This window comes from Grampus griseus (assembly GCF_964374135.1).
Source record: "Grampus griseus genome assembly, chromosome: 2".
In the NCBI taxonomy this organism is placed as follows: domain Eukaryota; kingdom Metazoa; phylum Chordata; class Mammalia; order Artiodactyla; family Delphinidae; genus Grampus; species Grampus griseus.
The window spans coordinates 36,538,655-36,562,028 of record NC_139018.1 but is presented as its reverse complement, the minus strand read 5'-3'; the positions used below and the strand labels follow the sequence as shown (position 1 = coordinate 36,562,028).

Below are 23,374 nucleotides of genomic sequence, written 5' to 3'. Positions count from 1 at the left end.
AAAGAAGGGGGAATAATTCTGATTACTCCAAACTGGTCATCTTCTTAAAGTAGAGCAGTCCACAGATTCACAAAGTCTATCAAACAGAGGTGAGGGTGGCCCGGGAGGAGAGGCCTGGGAGGGGCAGGAGTCCCCGGGGCACATGCGCCCGGCAGGGCTGGAGGAGCTGGTGGGTGGTCAGGACACCATGTGCTCAGAGGTCTGGCCGGCCGTCTGTCCTCCACAGAAAAAGCTGCCAAGTTGGGGTGTTTTGGTTTGAATATTCCTGGTGGGGACAGGGAATCCCTGAAGGGAAACGTTAAAAAAAAATAGTGGAAATGGGGAAGGAGAATGAGAGCTGTTGTCCAAGAGCTTCTACGTAAAAATAAAATTAAAAAAAAAAAAAAAGGAGGAGAAAAAAAAGAGTCTCTTAAATGGTTCTGAGGGTTTTAAAGATGAACTGAAAAGAGGATAAGACGATGGAGGAGACAGACAGTTTTTATTGCTGGCCTGCCCCGTGGAGCTTAGCTGGCCTCCATCCGGAGCTTCTTCCTGCTTTGGGGCTCTTCGGGCTCCGACTCCGAGCTGGAGTCTGAGCCCCCATCGAAGGCAGAGATGGTGCTGCCCTTGGCGTTGGTGTAGAGGCTGTTGTCTGAGGAGGGGTAGTTGGTCTGCAGTTGGGCACTCGACCTCGCCTTCTCCAGTGCACGGACTGAAAGGCAACCAAGCGAGCGGGTTATAGCCTTCTGGAGACTGGGGGAGTAACCGAGTCTCAGGTCAGGGTCCAGCCTGTTCTTCCGAAGGGCTTGCTGGCCCCCGAGGCTCAGGGTGGCTCATAAGTAACTCCCTTCTGGTGGCTGTTCCACCTGCATACTTCATTTCCCTCTGCCTTTCCCAGCCAGAGCTGAGCGCTCAGTGGATGTGGCCAGCCACTCTGCAATGCCACCCAACCCTAAAGAGAAGGCTTGTGATGTCACTGTCCTGCTGTGGAAGCCCAGTACAGAGACAGGAGCACGAGCTCCCTGTGGGACCCAGTGGTGCAGTAACAGCGAAGCTGGCCTGGCAATGCCAGGCTCCACAAGGGTGTGAAGGCCACACATCAACAGGAAAGGATGACAGAAGATGTATCAGCCAAAGAAAAGTTTTGGCTTAGCTCTCATGTACAAGATCCACTTGGAAAGACAAGCTGGACACTTGGAAGCAAGTCACCAATACACACAGAATACCTGGGCTTTCCGACACACGGCCCCTACATGCAGGCTGCTCGGCCCGGTGACCAACCCGCTGCCGCCTCCCGCTGCCCAGCCCTCGTTTCAGCTCATCTTGAGCCTGGAAGGTCAGCCCATTTATTTTAGTTTAGTTTATTTGAGGTGTTCTAACCCAGGTGGTTACTTGCATTTCCTTTTACTTGCATCTTCCATGAGGGAGGAAGAGAAGTGAATTCCCCAGGAACAAAGAACTTGATCAGCTCTCGCTTTCCCCTGTGGTTGTAGGAAAAGGCGGATGTGAGCATTGGAGAACAGCATGGGCCTGGCCCATAGGCTGCCCTGATTGGACTACCGTTGACAACGGGGAGCGCTCACTGTCCCTGAACACCTGGAGTCTCTGTGGCGCTTACACAGCACACTCCAATTCAAGGACCTCACAGCTCTTTTGAGACACCTGATGCCAGGTGTGACCCCTACGACAAGCAGAGCACCTGAGCCCCAAGAAGGGGAGAGAGAGCAGGTCAGAAAAAAGTCTCCAGTGTCTAACCCCTATACTCCACTGTTCCCTCACCGAGGGCTCAGGTCCTTCCTCAGGATGGCTCTACACTCGACTACTCAGGCCCAAGAAGCAGGGCCACAGCTGCTTAGGAGCATACGCTCCGTAACTGGTTCTGACTCAGCAGGCCTGGGTGCGAAGCCCTGACCTGGCTGGAGCACAGCAGGGCCAGATGCCCCACAAGCTCTGCTGCTCACCTTGCTGCTCCAGAAGAGCATTCTGCCGCTTGAGGTCATCAATATCTTGCTGGTGTGTGTGGTTTTTCCTTCGCATATACTGGATATACTCTGTGGCTTTGTCTAGGATTTGGGCCCGGGATGCCTGTTGCAATATGAGAAAAAGCAAAGGGGACAAAATAAAGACCTAGTCCACGCAGTGAAGAAACCATGCCTTTCAGCAAAGACGGCATGAGGGAATGGAAGCAGGAGGGTGAGGGGGCACAAGGCTGAGGAAACGGCGCAAGTGCTATCAGGAATCTTGTTTATACCAGTCAAGGCACCAGCTGCTTTACATAGCTTACCTCACTGGCTCTCTCTGAGAGAGGGAGCTCCACCAGGAACCCAAGGCTCAGAGAAGTTTACTGGTTTATTCAAAATAAAAGAGTGCAGAGCCTGGATTCAAACGCAGGTCCAACTCACTCCTGAACTTGTACCCTGCCCACCCGCTTTGGTTCTTTAGGTTGCTTTCATGTCTTCAGCCAGGCTATTCTGAAAACATTAAAATGCTACTTAACTGAGACCTTAGGCCATTCACTCTCTGCTAGGGCCTGGCTACAGGCAGCTGGTCCAGAAAGACAAGATCAAGATCTCAGCTGGAGGTGGCTCAGGATGGGAATGGGTACAACGCTGTCAGGATGCGAATGGGTACAATGTTGTTCATCAAGGTCCTAGATTTCAGACAAGCTTTCAGACCGTTGTTAACTAGTTCCAACTGAGCCATGCTGCTTTGTCATGATTTCAGCGTAACTGGCTGAAGAGAATTTTGTGAAAGCTGTCAGAGCTTGATGTCAACACAGGAAGGGCATGAGATTGGGCCATTTCAGGAAGCAACCACACCTTTACCATGGCTGTGAGTAGCCTAGGCACTGCCCTGTCAGAGGAACAAGTTAATGAGCTAATAAAATGGATGTCAGGTTACTCGGCCCCTGGAGGTCAAAAGTACCTGGAAGATTCCCTCCAGGTTGCAAACATGGCCAGAGTTACTCATGGCCAGGCAGCCAACCAGCTGAACTGGTGGAATGGTACAAAGCCAAGAGAACTGAAGCTCAAGGCAGGGTAGTCTAGTAGCCGAAGTATGGTGGTGAGGCATCTCAGGCACCTGAACTGCAGTAAAGCTTCTTAAGTGGCAAAGAAAACAGCCGCACTCAGGCGAGCAAAACTAAATCCACCTGTAGTATATTCTGACAATCTCAACTCATGGACTTCAGCAGGGCTGGGTATCAGAGAGGTTTGGAAGGCCTGGGTTTATTCACCAGTTCTCACAAGTACTAGAGTTTCCAGGCTTTCCTCTTAGAGCATCCTTAAGGCAACTTCCTCAAAGGGAAATTGTTCATATTCAACCGTTTTTATCTGGTGCGAATTACATACAAGGCACGGAGCAGACACTGTGGGGAAACAAAATGTATTAGTCGTGGCTTCTTTTGCCCAGAAGCTAACTTACTATCTAGTTGAGGAGATAAATGTATTTATATACAGACAAATCACAGGGCAGTACCAACAAGTGTAACCTGAGTAGTACAGATTAGAAAGGCCATGGGAAAGATGGCTTCTGGCTGGGGTGATCACCTTCTGAGTGCCAAGCATTAGCCTCGGCTCTGCACACACAGGCTCCTATCTGAACCAGTGAACCCTGGGTTAGACTGAGGTGGAATCTGTGGGAAAGGGTTGCTCTGGGCAGGGAGAATAGCACAAGCAAGGGCATGAGGGTGGGGACAGGACCAGGCCTATTTCTTTAGTTGAGTAAGTCAGCTTATGTAGAAAAGAAAGAGAGCACCTACCAACAGGGGCTTGCAACTCTGGCTACAAGGTCGCTTCAGAAGCTGTTTCCCATTTCTGCCAAAGGGGACTTATTAGGGTTAATTACTAGGTGATAAAATGAAAGAAAAAAAAAAAAAGGTGGGCACATATTTAGAAGGGACTAATTAAAATACCCTGCCTCTCTGGATGCTAGAGATGGGATTAAAAACAAGTATTGTAGGATAGGTGGCAGAGTGGGGAGAAGAGTTTAGGAATCCAGGAGACGGGTGCCTCCTAGGTCCTGTCTGTAATGGGCTCTGTGACTGCAGACACAGTACTTCTCTCCGTGGCTACTCCTTATCTGACAAGAAATTCTCTCAGACCCCACCCAGCCTTCCAAATTCTATGCACTCCATCACTGATCTAATTGTTATGCATATTTACATCCCAGTCTCTCTTTATATTTGTCTATTTTTTCAACTGTTGTTCCCAGAAAGCAACATTAACCCTTATTTAACTCCTCATTTGCATCTGGCACAAGGGAAAAAAGCAAAATCTCTGAACAAGAGAGCACTTGCGGACTTCCCTGGTGGCGCTTGCAAATGTTCAGAGATAATTTTTAACAAATGACCACACTGAGTAGCAGCCTGAGCGCTCCCAGTTTCTTCTTCACATATTTATACATGAAACCACGAAGTGAAAAGGGAGAAGCAAGCACAGCACAACAAACCAAAGAGAAAGATGCCATGAGAGATGGAAGTTTTTCCACCTCAAGGCAGTTTTTGGATGAAGATAAAATTCACAGATGCTCAGAAAACAGTGTCTTGGGATCAAGAGGTCTCCACAGAAGGCTAGATTGGAATAAACCCAGCACAAGGCCTCCAGAATGCTTATCAGCACTGCCCTTCCTCCACACAGCCCCTTGCCTAAGTAGAAGCACCTAGGCCACTTGGGGTGTCCCTGACCCTCACTTACTAGTCCAAAAGCATGGTTCATTAACTTTATTTTGCCCCCTCCAGGGTACTCAACAAGAAGTCCCACAAGAAAAAATTTAAAGTACGAAATACAGAATTCCCCCAAATTTACATGTGCATCTAGTCCAGCGAAGAAAAAGCAAAAGGTTGAAGGTAGAAAATGCTAGACTCAACTAAAATCCCCTCTTCCAGTTTTACAAACCATGCAAGATCATGTGACCTGCCACAGGGTTAAGGTGTGGGCAGGCCCTTGCCTTTATGAGTTTATACTGTGAACAGCAGACATGAAGCCAGCAAGAACCCTGGGCTTTACAGTCTGGACTATGGAGTGGCCCTGGGCTTTTGGTTTCTGTTTTCTAAACCGTGCCCAGTTGGCTAAGTCAGCAATCTTCGTGTGAGTGTCCCTGAGCAGATAACACTTGGTAGGTCAACATGTCCACAGATTGACTGTTGCCTTTGGGTACCCAGTAAGGACCTGAATAATTTCTTTCCTGCTAGTTTTTACAATTAGAAGGTACCAATTCTCATTCTGCCTTTCTAAGCAGAAACATATCTCTTTAATGGTTTGGACACAGGATGGCCCATGGCCAAGGGCACTGAAAAGGCATTGGGCCTTCTGGGTAGTAGTTTAACGCACAGCGGCAGTCAGGCTTCTCTTTCCCTCTGGGAGCCACGCAAAAGGACATTGGACCCCTTGCCCAATCGCGTTCCAGAGCCACGGCTGCACAAAGCAATACAAATGATGATGATAATGGCAGCAGCTGAGTACTTACTAAATGCCAGGCACCCTCATACAATATTCTGATGTGTTATTTCCCCTATTTTATAAAGGAGGAAACTGAGGCACAGAGCTGTAACTTGCCTGATATTACATAACCAGTGGGTAACAGTGAGTCAAGATTTGAACCCAGGCCTCCAGAACACCCTATTTTGGGACCACAGAGGAGGCTGTGGAACTAATGAAGATGATCAATGGAATTTGGAGAGTCTGAGCAGGAAGAAAAGGACAATGAAGGAGTCACCCAATTTGTCTATAAGGATGTCAATGAAGAGCCTGGTGAGGGTGATTTCCTTGAAGGAGTGATTTTAGGTAAATCATCTTCACACAGGTAATGGGTGCAGGAGTGAGTTGAAGCTGAAGCAAAGATGAAGACTGGTTTTTAGAATGAGGCTGAAAAAATAAGAAATGGAAAAAAAGTAGCGTGTAATAACAGCAGCATTGAAGGAAGACTGTTTTTCTTTTAAAGGCAGGTGAAACTCAAAGTGATCCCTAGCAGAGAAGAAGCAAATACAGAAGAAAAGCCAGAAGATGCAAGTTAGCTTGAAAGAACTGTCTGAACCTGGGCCTGGGCCCCCCGCACTGCTCTGGCTTCATTACCTAAGAAGGGGAAACCCGAAATGGACAGCGGAGAAGACCCAGCGTGGCAGAGGGACCCAGCGGTTCCTGTGCCACCTCTCCTGCTCGTACGCAGTTGCTGGCCTGTTTGCATCCCTGCCCAGAGCAGCAAGGAGATGGAGGAAAGGGCCACCCCAGCCTCCAGAGGCCCCCACTTGAACAGAACTCTGTTTGGGAACAGAGTGTACTCACCTGGTGTGCTGCAGCAAGAATCAACTACCTATTTCACGAGAGGCCCCAAACCCAAGAGTTTGATTCTAATTAGCACCTAAAGGTCCCAAATGATTCTTGAAGTAGTTAACACTGATATTTAGGATGACATCCAAGGTCATTAAATCCCATTTAAGGTAGTGGTTCTCAAAATTTTTCATATAGGGCAAGAGTCCCACACATTTCCGGAGCTGTAAATCTTTGTTTAGACAAAAATCCAAGTTGTTTAGAAAGCAGGTGGGGAGAGGTGAGGAAGAGAAGAGTCGTACTAGCTTGTTAACATTAGGAACACCGTTGCTCTTCCCTAGGGTCCTAATGCTGACCTGAGAAACAGTCACCTTTGCTGTATTTATCATTTTTTCCTCCTGTCAAAATCAGATCCTACCAGGCTGCCCTGGTTCTGCCAAGAACCAAAACGCCACATCCTGGGGAATGAAAAAAGAACTACTGCCTGACTCACCAGTTGACATGTTTTGTTATTTTAAAGAAAATAAAACCATTATTTTCTGAAACCTGCACAAAATTCTATGCATAGTAAGGTAAAGGGAGGCCTAGGGCAAAGCTGGTGTACATTTTCAGTTGAATAAGCCATGTTCTGGAAACAAATATCAAAGCACAATAAATTCGGGTCTGTATTAAACTAGTTCATTCCAAAATGGAACCACCATCAATGCCAAAAAGGGAGGCTGGAAGGCTGTGGGCTCAGAGCCAGCACAGCCATGTGGCCCCTCAAAGGCTTCTTGTGCCTGGCCCTTCCAAGCCCAAAGGATCATTTTCTTGATTACTAGGGGAAGGCAAAGCTATCATGCCCCATTAAGGGCTTAAAGCTGGGAGCCAGACATTTGTTTAAGGGTCAACACAAATCATGTTTCAAACTTTGTATTCTTTTATCTTGAGCCCTTGGTAGTCTGAAATGAAGGTGTGACATTTCCCCATCAAACTCTGACCACAAGGGACGGGAGCACAGGGTTTCCTCAAAGAAGAAATGCAACTAGTAAATAAACATGCGGAAAAGGATTTAATCTCACAGGCAATAAACAAAATACAAAATTAATTACTACCTTTTGCCTATTAAATTAGTCACCCCCTCCAAAAAAAAAAATTCCAGTGGTGGTAAAATTGGTACTCTCAAAACAATACCAAAAGACTAATCTTTAGAATTTGCTTGAAAAAGAAAGAAAAGAAAGAAGACATGAAAACAATCCTCCTGGAAAGCATTTTGGCAACATACAGCAAAAAATCAGATGTTCTTACCACTAGACCCAGCAATCCAACTTCTGGGAATCTGTTTTATAGAAACAGCCACATGCACCAAGATGTTCATCACTACATTATTTATAAAGTTAAAAGACTGGAGGCAACCTGAATGGTTAAAAGAAACATGCCTAATGGCTAAATATGAACACTCTATCACTTGGGGAAAGGGCACGTTATGTGAAAGCATCAAGCTATAGCCTTTACCCATGTAAAGCATGCGTATGAAGAGACCAGAGGGGATACACAGATTGATAACACCATTATTCTCTTGTCTCCTAGACTCCATCAATAAACACATGGACTTAAGAGCAGCCTTTGCCGGGGGAGGGAAAAAAAAGGGGCGAGCTTTGTTTAACATCCACTTTAAGATGGCACCCAATTTCAGTCATGTTAAAATGGGGTGTGGGATGGGGAGAACCGCACTGTCCAGCACAATAGCCACCAGCCACAGGTGGCTAATAAGTACTGAAATGTGACTAGTCTGTAACGCACTGTGGTATCCTAAATGGGCGGGAAATCCAAAAGGGAGGGGATATATGTATGTGTATGGCTGATTTGTTTTGCTGTGTGGTAGAAGCTAACACAACATTGTGAAGCAACTATACTCCAATAAAAATTAATTAAAAAAAAGAAATGTAACTAGTCTGAATTGAGATGTGCTGTAATTATAAAACACACACTGGATTATCAAAACAGCGCAAGAAAATAATATAAAATATCCCACTAGTAATTTTTACTATACTGATTATATATGGAAGTCATACTTACTTCTGTATATTAGGTTAAATAAACTATATTATTAAAATTAATTTTACCTGCTATTTGTGGCTCACATTAAAATTCCACTGGACAGCACTTGTCTTAGAATCTTAGAATAAAGGAAAGGTTGTAGTTGTGTTAGAGGAATGGAAGTACTGTTTTTCTTCTTCCCATTTTTCCAAAGTTTCTGCAATTTTGTTAGAGGGGAAAGAAAAGAGAAATGCTGGAGGGAAGGCCCAGTAACCAATTCCTCTTCTTTCAAATCTCCAGATGGAAAAGCGGTGGGTTTCCCGACTCTCTAGTCTTCTCTATGGGAGTGAGCCCTCCCCTACTCTGTAGTGCAGAGACTTCCAGAAGGATGGACAAAGCTTCTGCCCTCAAGGAGTGCACCCTTCAGTTAGGTGATAAGAACTGTCACAGAAAGAAGGAAGACACAGGAGAGGCCCCATAAAGGGCCAGCGGGGTGTCAGCGAGAGTGATAATCCAGTGTTCTCAGGGTGCTGAGGCATTTGATACAGCCCTTGAAAATGGGCAGGTGGAGACTGACTGGCAGGGGAGGCCTCATTGGGGAGAAACACAGGAAGGCAGGAAACATGGGGAGCTGGGGAGCCCTTGTAAGTGGGTCTCTTCATTGTGAAACCCCAATGTCATCTGGGTGGTGAAGCTGGAGTTGAGACCTTGGTGGAAGGAAAGAACTAAGATAAACCTGAAGATGACATTCCTGGGGAAACAGAGGAGGGTGTACGCTGCTTCACAATAAGGGAAGGAGCAGAAAAAGCAGGAGGACAAGTTGGGTACCTTATTCAGAGAACATGGAATGCCAGTCCTTACCTTGATGGGCACTGAAAAGCCCTTGGAGGCTTTGGCAGTGCAAAAATACAGTTAAACAAAGAATTCAATGAATCAGTACATTTACAGTTGCTGAGCCTGGAGCTTAAGGGAGACCTGGACAACTATGGACAACAACTTAAGATGTAGAAAATTTAAGAATAAAAGAACTGCCCAAGTTGGAGTCTGGCCAGGTAATAACCCTGTTGAGTAATAAGGTGATATGGGTAGGGCTGTAGTTTACATTTCATTTAAAAGACAACCCCTTTAGCAGCCCAGATATGATGCAGAAACACTGCTGCTGAATGAACTGCCTGCCTTAAAGGGTGTCCACTAGAGTGAGCTCCTCCCAGTGTAACAAGGCCAGGTGGAGAGAGGGCTTCCTTCCTTCAGTCAATAAACACTCGCTCTGCTCCCTACTGTGTGCCAGGCACCAAGGGAAGAAATATGACCAAAGATATTCTCCCTGCCTTCAGTACTTACTACAGTGTAGTATGGAAGACGGGTAGACAGTCATCAAGTAACCACACAAATATGTATACAGTTACACCTGGGATAAGCCCGGGTCACAGTGCTGAGTGAGTTTAACAGGGAGACTGACCTTCAGCAGTAAGAACTACTATGTTCCCTGGTATAAGGGGCTATTTGGTTTCAACATCTACCTGTTAAGGACACTGGGCTTTAATGAAGATGAAACAAATTAGCTCAGTGTTTTAACCTCTTACTTGATGCTCAGCATGTTATCTTATTATTGTTAATTGTTAGGTATAATCCTCTCCCCCAACAAGAGAGCAAGATCCTCAAGAGTAGACACCATGCATTAAACCTCTTAAATCTCTGCGGTGCTCACATATAAAAACGTGAGCACAACCATGTGGGCTGTGGCGGTTTTCGTCAAAGAGCTGAGCAAGCCCACCGTTTCCTCTGGCACTCTCACTCCTCAGCTCCTTTCTGGGAACCTACCACGAGCTGGAGTCTGTGACAGCAGCCGGCAGAGGCAGTGCCTTCATAGTCTCACCTAAAACAAAGGGACTGACTCACTGACTATAAGAACTCTTACTTGCTGACTAGAAGAAACACTTTTCTTCTTTATTTTCATCTTAGGTTATAATCTCTTTTTAACATAACATAGCTCTATCCAGAAAGGAGAAATTCAGAGCACAACTGCCTGAGAGAGCAATTAAGTATGATAAATAGGCATTTAGGAAGAGACCTAGAAGAGGAAAATTTACTATACACCACTGTTCAGCTACATATGGCACTACTGAAACAGAACCTTCTTTCACTAAAGTCAGCCATGCTAAGGAGACACTGTGATTGGATACAGTCACTCCGGTGCAGGTGCTGGGGCTAACTCACCGGGGGTGGGCACAGAATTACAGCCCCACGCAAAGGCAGACTGATGGGCTCGCCACCACGTTTGCCCCCCACATAACAGCGTGAGCTCAGTGCCAGCAAGCCACTGGGCAACACTCCCTAGCACCCAACCAAGGACCCTCAAAACAAGGAATAATTCTGTTCAAGAACACTAATGTCTTCCTTTGAAAAGTGGGACCACAGTCGTTCCTGCCCTTGCTCCCTTACTCTGGTTGACTGGCTGATGGTTCTAACGCCATTCCATCTTTCCTGTGGGCTCCATGTCTAGCTGAAAAACTATGGGAAACAAAAGGCTCAGGCAACAAGAGTTCAAGAGTCTACTTGTGAACAATGTGACCTACGGCAAAACCCAGCTGGACTGCCAACTATAATGATCTATTTCTCAGAACAGCTACGTGGACTCAGACAAATTTATAAACTTTCAGTGACCCTTAACTCTGCACTTTGGTGTTGTCTACATATGCTACTTCAGGGGACAGTATTTTAGTAGCAACCCTAGTATGACATACTGCCAAGATTACTGACTCTATCCAGGGGAAGCTCCCAATATAAAGACAAGATATAAGAATTGAAGCAAGATTTCTTTAAAATATCCTTAAATTGTTTACCCCTACGGTGTGGTAGAAAGATTGAACTTGGCAACCAGCAGTCCTGAGTTCTAGTCCCTGTCCAGCTATAGCCTGATCTTGAGCCTGTTTCCTCATCTCTGATACATGAAGGATGGCAGGAGCCCTAGCAGTAGTAATTGTCCAATTATAATAGTGTAGTACTCACCTCAGAGAACTGGTGTGCAGATTTCATTTTACATTGCAATACAGATATTAGTTAATACTGAATTTTTTACTTAAGCAAAAGGTGACCATTTTATAGTAGAAATATAGGGAACAAAGGATAAATAGAGTTTGAGTCTCACGTTTAAAGGGGTTTTTGTTGTTGTTGTTGTTGTTTTAGTACAAGTACACCCCATTCTTGGTTAGGATCCAATTCAATCAGTATTAGTTTCTCTTTAAAAAACAAAAGGCTTATTAGAACACATAGGACAGATAATCCAAATACTAAGTGAGAAGTCACCTGGAACATAAAGGTGAACAAGTCAAAGGAGACTGGGGGCCTTCGCTTCAAGAAACTGATCTAAGCACCCCCAAAACTCACAGGGCAAAATGATCATTTCATGATTATTTACATAATGTCAGAACCTTAATTACTGCAATCCAAATCAAGAATTACTCAATTCCCTTTGGTTCAAATACCACTTTAAAAAAAACTGCAACATTTAGGGAGAACTAGGAAGTCTGAGGGACCAAAGTATTCTGTTAGACTCACTGCAGCATCTGTGAAACAGTGTTGGCAGGGAAGGAGAATAATGAAGATTGTGGAACTTAGTGGGAAGGGGTTGGGGTTCAACCAGAGCTAACAGCCACTTACTTCCTTTATTCATGCTCAACATGAACATTTGCACTGCAACACACAAAAGCATTCTGAAATCAGAAAGGCACCTGGTTAACTTCCACTGGGGCTTTGATCAGCTAGAAAGAAACCTGGCCCCTCGACCACTCCTTTCCCCTAGTCGTGCTACTTCTCTGACCTCATCTCCTGCTATGGTCCCTTCACTCACTCTGCTCCAGCCACTCTGGCCTCTGTCTCCTTGAAAGGCCCAGGAATGCTCCCAGGTTCCTGCCCCTGGACTATTCCACTCGCCTTCCCTGGCCTGGAATGCTAATCACCAGATAGATGCATGGTTCTTTCCTTCAAGTCTTTGCTCAGATGTTCCCTTGCCAGTGTGTTTTTTTGTCTGCCCTAATGAAAACTGCAACGCTTCCTTCCCTGTTTTTCTCCATAGCACTTATCTGACATACTATATATATATATTTATTAGTTCATTTTCTATCTTTTCCTCACCACACTAAGAGCTTCTGCTTTTGTCTACTTTGTTCACTGCCGTATTCCTAATATCTAGGACAATGACTAGTATGTAGCAGACCCCCAGTAAGTATCTGCTGAATGGAGTAAGTGAACAAACGAATAGGCCACAAAGAATGACAACTGTTTGGTTTGTAAGGTTACCAAATTCAAACTGTCATCTTCCTTGAAGAAAGGAGACAACAGGATTTAGGGTAATGTGATTTTAAGGACTTAAGGAAGAATGTTATGACAATGTAAAATAGACTGGATAAAGAAAAAGGTATAGTTGAGCTCTTAAGACTGACCTCTCCCAAAGTGTTCTTGAACTTAAGAAAGCCTAAGAATCACCTGACTGCAGGTTATAAATACAGATCTCTAGGCCTGCCTCCAGAAAGACAGATTCAGTAGTGATTCTGATGGGGGTGATTCACAGGCCATTTCTTGGGATACGCTGCCCTGGCGCCACTCCTGATTAGATGTGAGACTTAGAAAAAGGTAGCTCTTGTCCATTTACTTCACCAAAGCCATTTTAATTGATACCATGGCATAGGAATAAGCACCTACTGTCAATAGTTCAGACAAACACAAGAGATAATCCTTTGTACATGTGTACTCTGACTAAAAGCGTGAGCCTCTCCCCCCATCATAAAGATTTCCCGTGGTGCTTAACAGTGTTGTACCCAGGAATGTTGTTATTCCAGGTAAGCACGTTGGTCCAAGGTCATTAAGCCAAGTGCACACTAAGTAGGCCTAACCTAGGGCAAATTCTGGTTTTGCAATGCTAGGTATTTACATGGCCTATTTTATGTTTTGCATAAAGGTCAGACCTACCCCATCCTTTATAGCCACACAGCCACACCTTAGATAACATATAAAGCAAGTGGCTTACCAGACTGGCAGTATAAATAAAATGAAACCATAATGGTCCCAAGTTTAATTCCGGATAACCAAACAAAACCAGGACTCCTACCACAGAGCTAAATCTGGAAAGCCATTCAAAGCCCACCTGAAAGCAACAATTTTTCTTAAAACGGTTGCTTTTTTTTTCGGTTGCTTCTTTAACACTGCATTATTGAACCAAAAACCAAAAACACACAGGTCTTCTTCCAAGTTTCCCACTTATACACTGAATAGCTGCAGAGAGCAGCCAGTTATATTGTGTGTCAAGGATGGAACGAACTGTGCAAACACATATTTTCTCCAAATTCCAAGGAGTGACCCTAACCCACAGACTTTTTACTCAAAGCTTCGGACTTTGTTTTGCAAATGTAGAAACAGCTGGTGCCTACCTCTCCAGGGAAAACAGTTTCTGGAAGGCCACCAGTGGGGTAGGGGGATGGTGGAAGAAGAGTAGTTATTTTTTCTTCCATTTCGTATGAACACGTCTCTTTACTCAAGTCCCACATTAAAAATGCTCTTTATATGCCTTTGAAATAATAACTGTTGGACTGGGAGATCACTGGTGTCCAGATTGGTTCACATACCTTCCTGGGAAGTTTCATTTAAAATAAGTACTCACTTCGAACCATATAAAAAGAATTCTCATGGAGGTCCAGAGAATCACTGACCTCTGGAATCCTTAGCATTATCCCAAACGACTATATGCTACTCTCTACATTACACTGTATAGTTATAATTTCTTGAATGAGTAATTTATTATACATAATACTAATTTTAAAAGAGAGCTCCTACTGATGTCTTAACAAGCAGCTCCATTACATCTGACATCGTTTGCTAAGGATGAACTACAGTAGGTAAGGTGTGTGATGACTCTCTGAAGAATCAAAGATTAAGGAAACCATGTCATCCAAATATCGCTGACTCCATTTCTTTCCAGAATGGTGAATGCCCTGCTAAGCCCCACAGTGAGTTCCAAGTTAGTGGTGGCTAAGCTAATCAGCTTTCTCAATAAACTCACCTTCTCTCCTTGGAGTGATGGGACCGAGTCCCGCAAACTGTGAAAGCTGTCTTTGATGTGGTCCCTACGTTTTCGTTCCAGTGCATTATGATGAGCCCGTTTGTCAGCCTGGAAGAATGGGAGAAAGAGCACGTTAGTGATGTCAGTCCTTCTGCTTGGTACAGGTGAGTGGGTACAGCCTGGAAGTATATGCTGTCAGCGCTGTCCCAGGTGACTGGACTGGGAAGGATTTGTCGAGGTGGGCAGTTAGGAGTCTCCAGAATTAGGCTCTGCTAAAGGGGGAGAAAGGGGTGAGCAAGGCTTTCGACAGGAACATCCAAAGTAGCTCGATGCATCCAGTTCATGCATAAGTAAAATAAAAGTTATTCATGGGGACAAAGTGTGGCTCTCCTGCAGCATCAGTTTTCTCCCACAACTTACTTATGTGACACAACAGCCGCCAGTCCATGGCTGGGAGGTGACCAGGGAAAAGCTGCAGTGGGCCCCTTCATAAGATGTGATCACCCCCACTGTAAGAGATTCCCCACGGTGGGTACCCAGAAAAGGAGTTAGGTCAGTGGTGCACTGTTTCTTTCCATGTGAAACCATCACCATGAGTCCGCTCTGGTCTCCAGCTCGCTAAGAGGTACTAGTTTTAAGACCTTCTTGCCAAATCATACAATAGAAACTAAAACCTCTAGAAAACCCAGATGCATGAATCTGCAATCATTATGAAAGAGCTGATATAGACACCAACTGCATTCTGAGCTCCTACTTTTTAAAGTGCATCTAAGGTGATATTCAGCCAAGGGCTTCCCTCACACAGGCTGCCAGAAAGGCGGCTCTCAGAGAGTAAACCTCTGACACTCACATATTCTCAATACACCTCCTCAGGCACCTGTGGCAGTCACTGGCGGTATCTAAATACCCACAGACCAAACTCCTTATCCTGTCCTGCTTAGAATCACAAAGAACAATCAGCTGGAGAGGGACAGGGATGCCAAGTGATCAGTGGCAAAATACACTGGCTTCAGGTGGAAGTGACAGTGCTGGAGAACACTGCAAGAGAGTTTCGGCAGGTCCCCATTAAAGGGGTGGTCCCTCCAATGAAGCACAAACGCTCACTTAACCTAAAGCAAGAACTTCACATCTGCACTCCGGGAATTATGGGAAATACTATACTCTGAGAATTTACCCCCAATACACAAGGTTGCACTGGGCTAACCTAAAGAGGAAATCTGTACAGAGGAAGTTCAGGTAGCTTTAATCTACCCAGACACAGCACCAGGAATTTTAAAAATGAAGCAACAGGAGTAAATAACTTGGCTTAGCACAAGAATGCCTCAAATGAATCTTTATACTAGACAAGATGTTCGGACAAAAGTCTATAGAGACAAGAGTTATAGGAATGAAAGGACTTGAAATTCTAGTATCTAATCCTAAAAGTCTGAGTCATTACAGAGGAAGAGGCTGTGAGCAGCTGTGGTAATTTTAGTCACTTCCTGGTCTCTCGAGCACAACACCTCACCTATAGCTCTGCTGAACTGGAAACATGGTTCCCATCACAGCCATGATTCTCCACGGCATAGCACTCATTTTCAGGGCAGATGCCTGGAACACTTCTAAAGCTCTCCTAATCTTACGCCTGGATTCTCTGTAAAAATGTGTGTCTGCCGAACTCCAGGGATATGTGGAATTTACAGGGAAACTGAGGGAATGATCAGATAACCTGAGGCTAGAGGAAGGTATCATACAGCATTAGAGCAGGAAAAGTGCAGGTTCCTTCTATCAGCAGTATGAAGAGCCTGAAAAAATTAAACATATTTAAGTATCTAGTCCTTTTCTAACTTACCATTCCCTCTAGTCATCTGTTGATACATAGGTAAGTTGGCTGGGTCTTAGACTAAAGACTTAGAGGGCTGAGAGATGGCATTTGGCACCTATCTGTCTCTCCTGTGTTTGCTACACACTCCCCAGGATGGTTTATTTACATGCAAAATAATCGCCCAGCTTTGGTATCCAGCAGCAGCCCAAGATACTCCTGTCTACTAAATCACCCTGATTCCTGGCCCTCCTCCCAGCTTAAGAGCTGTGCACAGAAGCAGTGACACCAGTTACCCACAATCCCTCTTGTTGATACAAATAAAATTCTAATTGTCTGTTTTCTTTCTGGGAGAGCCCTGCAAATCTCAAATGGCTAGAATCAAGTTGGACTTGGTTTCACTCACGCCTGCACTAGAAGGGTGGAGCTAAGTATAATCTAACACCAAAATCATCCCCACAATGCACTACCCCCTTCCCATTCACTGAGCCCTGAAAGGACTCAAATGGACAAGTCTTCGGTTAGAGGATTGTAAGTGAACTTGGCTGTGGACCATCAGCAGAAATCTTGGCTTCTCATCTGGGAAGCCAGCCAAGTTTGAGAAGTTGGCTCAACAAGGAAAGGCAGCAGTCCACTGCCTGGTAGAAAGCCTGGGCTGGGGACTGTTGTTCTCAAAGCAGTGGATGGAATTTCTGTGGTGGTTCCAGGCCCAATTTAACCAGCAGAAGAGCGGAATCTTAGACCATTCCCTGCTGCCATGTCCATCCCCAAGCTGCTACACTTAACCAGAGTCCATTTTGAAGCTCTCAGAGACAATGGCAATGATGCATTTTTCTTCTTCTCCAGCCTCATTTGAAAGAGCAAGTTAAAAACATGCAGAACTAACATGCCTAATTCCAGGCAACTCTGAACTAACTAATACCTCTAGTGGCTTGAAAGACCTTTACACGTATGAAAAACCTTTACACAAGACTGAGAATTCTGTTTGGGAAACATTTCCAAACGTCCAGCCGGATGAATTCCCTTCCCCCGCAACTCATCCAAATGGAGGGCCAGTTGCCAGGCTTATCACTGCTTTGTTAACTATCTTTGCTTGCTGGCAACCCTTTTTGAAAGGGACAAGATTTGAAGACTCCCAGTGTAAGGCACCTGAGATCCTCCCACAAACTCAAAACTAGTTTAAAAAAAAAAAAACAACAGGTGGGGAAGGGCCAAACAATTGCTGTGTCTTGAACAAACAAAGCTCAACTCAGATGAGTCAGCTTTCTCTCAGCTATACTGAGAAAGATGTTTGATAATGAAAACGGGTGATACCAAACAAATTCTAGGAGACAACAGAAACATTCTTGGGCTGAACAGCAGGCCCACAAATACCTCCCCTATACATCCTACAGGAGCAGTGGCTGGATGCTGTCACTCTTTAAGTACGCTGGATTTGCAGTTTCCAGCAGACAACCCTTCCTTCAGGGCATCCTAGGCTAACAGAAATACTAAAGAGCCGTGTGATCTTAAGAGTGGCCCACAGATGCTCAACAGGAACTCCGACACCAAATCGATTCCAGCTTTGACATCTCTGCCAAGGTTTTTATTCAGCCTCTCAGTATTATTTCCACCAAACTTTCCATACTGGCAGCCAGAATAAAAATCTTCACCTACAATTTGTCCATCTCTGACACTAACAAGCACATGTTATCTTAAGTGTTGTTAAATATTGAAGGCAAATGTTATTTTCTTAGCCAAGAAGTTGCTAAACTGGCAGTAGGTCATTCAAGCTAAGGAGGGCTGTTCAAAACTGAAGAAATCTCTTTAAATTATTTCCTTCCAACTTACTGCATAGAGAATACGTCTTCCTTAAAGGCATTACATCAGTCAGCAGCATTATTTCCTGCAAGTTCTAGGTAGGCAAATCACAAGGGGAAATGAATGATCCATTATTCAAGTATGACCAAGGTTCTCCAGAGCAATGCCCTCTCTTGCAGGTCACGTGACACCTAACCCCATCTGTAAGGGGAATCTTCTCAATTCCAATATAGAAAATTCCCACCATATATGGAATTAGAGTTGCCCAGTAAACATTTACTGCCTTTAAGAAATTTAAAGGCTATATTTTAGAAAGAAGATAGTGTTGCTTACGATTACTTAATAAGCTACTCTTCTTAAACACTAACACTGGAAATACACAGGCTCAAAATTCTCATCAGAAAAGATCTATTTACTACTTCTGATGGGAAGCAAATAGGATAAATAAAAACTGAATAGGAGATACAAATTGCAACTTCCCAACACCTCTCCCGTTTGAAGCCGACTGCCTGGTATACATTTTTAAAATCCAATACACACATGTGTTTTCCAGGCTATTCAAAAAAATCACTTGGTGCCTAAAAAAACTTGGGAACGCTATCATCCAAATATGCCATCATACTATACCCATTTTCCTTGATCAACTATTTTACCATTACTGGAATCTTGAAAAAAGACTTTTAAATATAAGAACACCCTTCAACAGGTATTTTTAGGAACCAAACCTGGCATCCACATCACTGTCAACACTCTAAGCAGACACAAAGTACATTTATCATGTAGCACTTCTGCCATGCAACTAATTCCGGGTAAAAGACAGTAGTTTCCTGAGTAAATTCTGATCTCAAAGATGACCAAGCTCATTCCCTTCTGAATACATTGCAATTTCTAAAGAAACAAAGAGCTCTGAGAAGTTAGAAATATTTCATACCAGAAAGGTCCAGAAACAGAATTGTACAAATCTGTTTCTAACCCCCCCAAAGATATACTGTAACTGAAACACATGCAGCTGTCATGAAGGATAAGCTGAAAAAGGTCTTAGGCTTCCGACTAACACACTAACCCTACGTTTCTTGTATACGTTCATTCTTTAAAAAAAAAAAAAAAAATCTCAAGCAGAAATAAAACAAAGATCACCTTGCATGAAATATACCTGCCCCAGAAAACTGTCTTTGAAATGCAACTTTTTCCCTCCAAAAAAATAATAAAAATAAAATAATATCAGTGGGATTCTGAGACATATTGAATTTAATAATATAAATTATTGTTTGGGATTACTTCCTTTAACAAAGCTTACTGGTCACCGGAGAAGTTGTTTTCTGTTCACACTGAGGCAACAGAAAAAAATACTCGTCAAATCAGTTTCACTTTCTGTTACTGTTAGCCTCACTTCCTAACTCTGTTATTGCTGAGTATCCTACATTTCTTATGTAGTAAGGCTGTAGCTGTTGTAGTGACATTATAAAACATGAATGAATACCTTTTTTTATATTAGGACCCACAGGACCGTTTCAAAATAACTTTTTAAAAGTTCTTTTGCAGTTCTAAATATTTGGTTGTTCACAGTCCACACCCTTTTCTGAACGAAGGCAAAGCTTAAGAACAGTTTCCCCAAAATTAAAAAATATATATATTTATCTATACTAAATGTCAGGAAATAAACATAGTCACACAGAAAAAAAAATCCTTTTTACCCTACGTGTTCACAATAATTGCTTGATATGCTATGAAATTTGTCTATTGCTTCTTCTCTCTACGCCATTATGATTATCTTGTAACAGATAATATTTAAATGTCTCAGCAAGTAGATGTGTCAAATTAAAAACAAAGGGTCAGAACCACTCCCTGTGCCCACCCTCCAAAATCAAAGGGAAAAATCCTAAGTACCTTAACAGCGAACTGAAAGCCTCCATACCAGACAATGAGATGAGCACTCTAGGAGAGTGGGGACATTTTCATAATTTAATAAAACGATTTACATCAACAGCCATGTGGACGAGCATTCTGAAAAGCAGAAAGCGCTCAAGAACTGGAAGCCAAAATTTCACAAAGAAAATCCTTATCTCACTGGAAAGCCAATATAATTCCAATTTAAATAATGATTCTTCAAAGCAAGCCTAAACAATCCCTACCCTCCAATCCTGATCAAGCCCTAGGGCAGATTTTACAACCGGAGACTTGGAGGAAAAAAATGTTTTAAATAGACTGTGTTCCAAACATGAAATTCCATGTTTACATTATTAAGGATAATAGTAACTGAAAAAAAGGAATTTAATTTTCAAACGTATGTATAAATATTAAGTATCTGACAATACTTCAAATATTCAAAGTATTGTCTTCAAGGAAATACTTCAAGGAAAAATAAAACAAAACAAATTCCTTTTTAGTGACTAGTACCCAGGGATAATTTTAAAACCCCTGGAACAACTGCATTCTTGGATTTTATGGAAATATCAGCATTCCATAAGTAAAGTTTTTCTAAATGCCTAATTCCTTTGACAACCTTAGAATCTGTGCTCTAATGAAAAGCAGGTACAATTAAGAGGGCTTGCTTTTATCCTGTGATAATGAAATTATTAGACCAGAGGTCTCAAAGTGGCATCTGGCAAATTGTAACAAGCCCCTAATCAACTTGATTGTCTCATACATTATTTTAAAAATCAGAAAAATAACATCAAAGTCTGGATTTGTAATCTTTCTTTTAAAATAGGAAGATAAGACAACACTAAGCCCTCATTCCCACATAACAGCAACCCACTGGACTTTAGTGGCTGCCTTTTCAGAAGAGGCATGTGCTCTCTAGTACCCCAGTCCTCACCTCTGCTCTCTATTCCTGACTATCTCACTGCCTGGGCCCCCTAGAGACATCTAAATTTTGGACCCACACTTCCTACTGCTCCCATCTGTCAAATGTTAGATGCTATGGTTTACTCATTTCTCTTCTCCTCTGATTCTGATTTATTTTGTCTCTATTCCTTTTTCTCCCTCTAATCTATTCATGGAACACCCATAGTACTATCTCAGACTCCAAGGACATGAGATTTGTGTCTATCTTAATCCACAGAACCATCCACTGAGAACATTAATATCCAAACTCTGAGAAATTACTGACAACACGGTATGGTCTCAACCATCACCTCTTAGCAAACCTCTCTCTACAGTGCCACTTTTCTTCAACAGTTCTTTTTGTCTTTATACTGCTCCTTCAACTCAAATAGTCAGACCACAATAAGCAGCTGAATGTGACACGTTCACATTCAACCTTTGGCCCCTCTACATTTCCAATTTCTGCATTAGAATAATACCAGGTTGTGCTAGATTCCATAGGTCTACAGCAGTCACGTGACTTTTGGTTAAAGGTGATTACTGCATGTGCCTTCAACTTCACACAACTATGCAGATATGGTTTAGAACCTACTTGTTCCTAAGTAAAGCTGGCCACTTTTCCCTGAAATAATACTACAATTTACTTCAACATGATGTGTTTCTCATTTCCCACTTCTATAGTGACAGCTAGAGCCCCCAGTGGAAACCTACAGAAGGATTCATTTCATTGCATACAAATTCTCACTCACCTACAGTCACTGAACCTCACCACCTGAGAACCTAGAATTATGAGGTTCGCAAGCCCGCCGCCCCCACCTAGAACCCCAGAACAAGGCCCCACCTCACCTTAGCGATAACAGGAGAGTTTACTACAATATTAAAAGTAACAGAACGATCTCTTTTTCTCTCTGACCCCAAAAAGGACTAGAATTGAACGGAAATGAAAATGAAACGGAGAGTAGGAGACGTACCGCTGATTGAAACCTCGGTTGCTCTTCCTGGAATAAGAGAGAAAAAAAAATAGAAAATATAGAAGTTATTTTTACACTTCACATTCAATAATAAGAAAGAAAATGCCGGCGGCAGAGGAAGCGGCGGGTGGGGAGTCAGCCCTACCCCCCCTCCGCATCCCACGCCCCCATCCCCCCTAGCGGGATCCGGTAGCGGGGCAGGGGGGTCCCGAGCGCCGCCCCTCCTTCCGGCATCCGACCCGGGACACAGGGAGGGGGTCCAGAGCACTGTCTCCTCTCCTCGCACCCAGCTCAGGGCGTCTGGGCACTCCCAAGCCCTCTCCGCCCTCCTTCACCAGCCAGGATCCACCGCGGGTCACGGGAGGAGGGGGTCGCGGGCCGAGGGAGCAGGTCCTAAGCGCGGTGCCCTTCCCCAGGATCCGGACAATGGGATCCCGGGCGCACCCCGTCCCTGTCCCCCGGATCCTGAACTGGATAGGGTGGGAACGGGAGGCCGCAGCACCTTCCTCCACCGGGGGAGGTGGGGGTCCCAGAGGCCGCGTGTCTCCTCCCCACCTCCAGTCCTAGAAGGCCGCTCCGGCCAAGAGCCCGGAGGAGAGCGAGCCGGGAGCGCGACGGAGGCGGTCCCGGCCCAGGGTGAGGAAAGGGAAGGAGGCGGCGGCTGCCCGGCCCCCTACCGCCGTCGCCCTGCTGAGAACCCCGGCCGCTGTCCCCGCCTGACAACCCGCAAGGGAAGGAAGAAGCCCCAGGACTCACGTCGCTCTCCACCTCGATGTCATCGTTATCGCTCATTTCCTACGGCCCAGGGAGCGGCCACTGCAGCGGCGGCGGGGAAGGGGGAGGGGTGGAGGGGAGGGGGAAGTCACCGACAACAACAAGCCGAGTCCCCCCACACACACACTCACTCACTCGCTCTCTCACTCACTCACACACACACACTCACACACACACGCACGCACACACACACACAACACGGGCGAGAACCACCTCCTCACTGCAGCACCGGATCAACGGCGGCACGCACGCCCGGTCGGCCCCCTCCCACGTGACCAGGCTCGTCACGCTGGGGCCGCCGAGACTTGTAGTTCTTGTCCCTTTGACTGACAACCCAGCTAGCTCCAGAAAAACTACAAATCCCATAAGGAACTGTAAACAGTCGTCGCCAGCCCGGCTTGTTGACGGAGCCCAGAGCGCCTGCGTGCCCCGTGGAGGGGGGCGGAGAGAGAAGCGGCGCGGTGCCTGCTGGGAGTCGTAGTCCGTAGACCGCGAGTTGTCAGGAGATTTTCCTCTCGAGGCAGCAGAGGTGGCTGCTGGGAAGACAGGACACGTGGAGGGAGCTGGGGCTCTTGGAGCCGGGCACAGGCTGAGCGCCGGGCGCCGGGCCCAGGGGACAGGGTGGAAGCTCTGGAGGAGTAGCCGCCTGCCTAAATAACGCTGCCTCTCCTTGGTGCGACTGGTTTTACTCTGTCTTCTAGATGTGTGAGTCGCTCTGCCTTGCGCCCTGGGGCGTAACGCCCCTGCTGGGGGGATGCTGCTGCGGCGAACTTGGGGGCGCGGCTCCGGATGCCCACGCGGACCTCTGGGATCTGGCTATGGGGAGGTGTCAATAGTAGGTGTTAAATGGTATTACAGGATAGGCAAGATGACCGGCCTCGCT

At 45.0% G+C, this 23,374-nt stretch overlaps 1 protein-coding gene across 6 annotated transcripts; it reads right to left on the bottom strand.

Moving 5' to 3' along the window:
- Positions 1 to 352: 352 nt before the first annotated feature.
- MAX (MYC associated factor X) lies at positions 353 to 22,723 on the bottom strand. Of its 6 annotated transcripts, none has more exons than XR_014296369.1 (6): positions 22,474 to 22,723; positions 21,718 to 21,744; positions 14,320 to 14,427; positions 1,941 to 2,064; positions 1,376 to 1,460; positions 554 to 691 (listed from the first exon to the last, which is right to left on the bottom strand). XR_014296369.1 is itself a non-coding variant. In XM_082648506.1 (5 exons), the coding sequence occupies exons 1-5, from the start codon at positions 22,507 to 22,509 to the stop codon at positions 504 to 506; spliced, it is 483 nt and encodes a 160-aa protein (XP_082504632.1). In that variant the 5' UTR covers positions 22,510 to 22,723; the 3' UTR covers positions 353 to 503. The 6 variants fall into 6 exon arrangements, 4 of the variants coding, with proteins under 4 accessions (XP_082504632.1, XP_082504633.1, XP_082504634.1 ...); XR_014296370.1 differs by having other exon boundaries at positions 564 to 691; positions 1,360 to 1,460; XM_082648506.1 differs by lacking the exon at positions 1,376 to 1,460 and having other exon boundaries at positions 353 to 691.
- Positions 22,724 to 23,374: the final 651 nt, after the last annotated feature.

Bases quoted from the DNA above. Each gene is read 5' to 3' on its own strand.
- MAX (XM_082648506.1), bottom strand. From the start codon at position 22,509: ATGAGCGATAACGATGACATCGAGGTGGAGAGCGAC. The intron at 21,745-22,473 runs GTGAGTCCTGGG...CTCTTATTCCAG, and splicing joins ACATCGAGGTGGAGAGCGAC to GAAGAGCAACCGAGGTTTCA. The intron at 2,065-14,319 runs GTGAGTTTATTG...ATATTGCAACAG, and splicing joins CATCACTCCAAGGAGAGAAG to GCATCCCGGGCCCAAATCCT.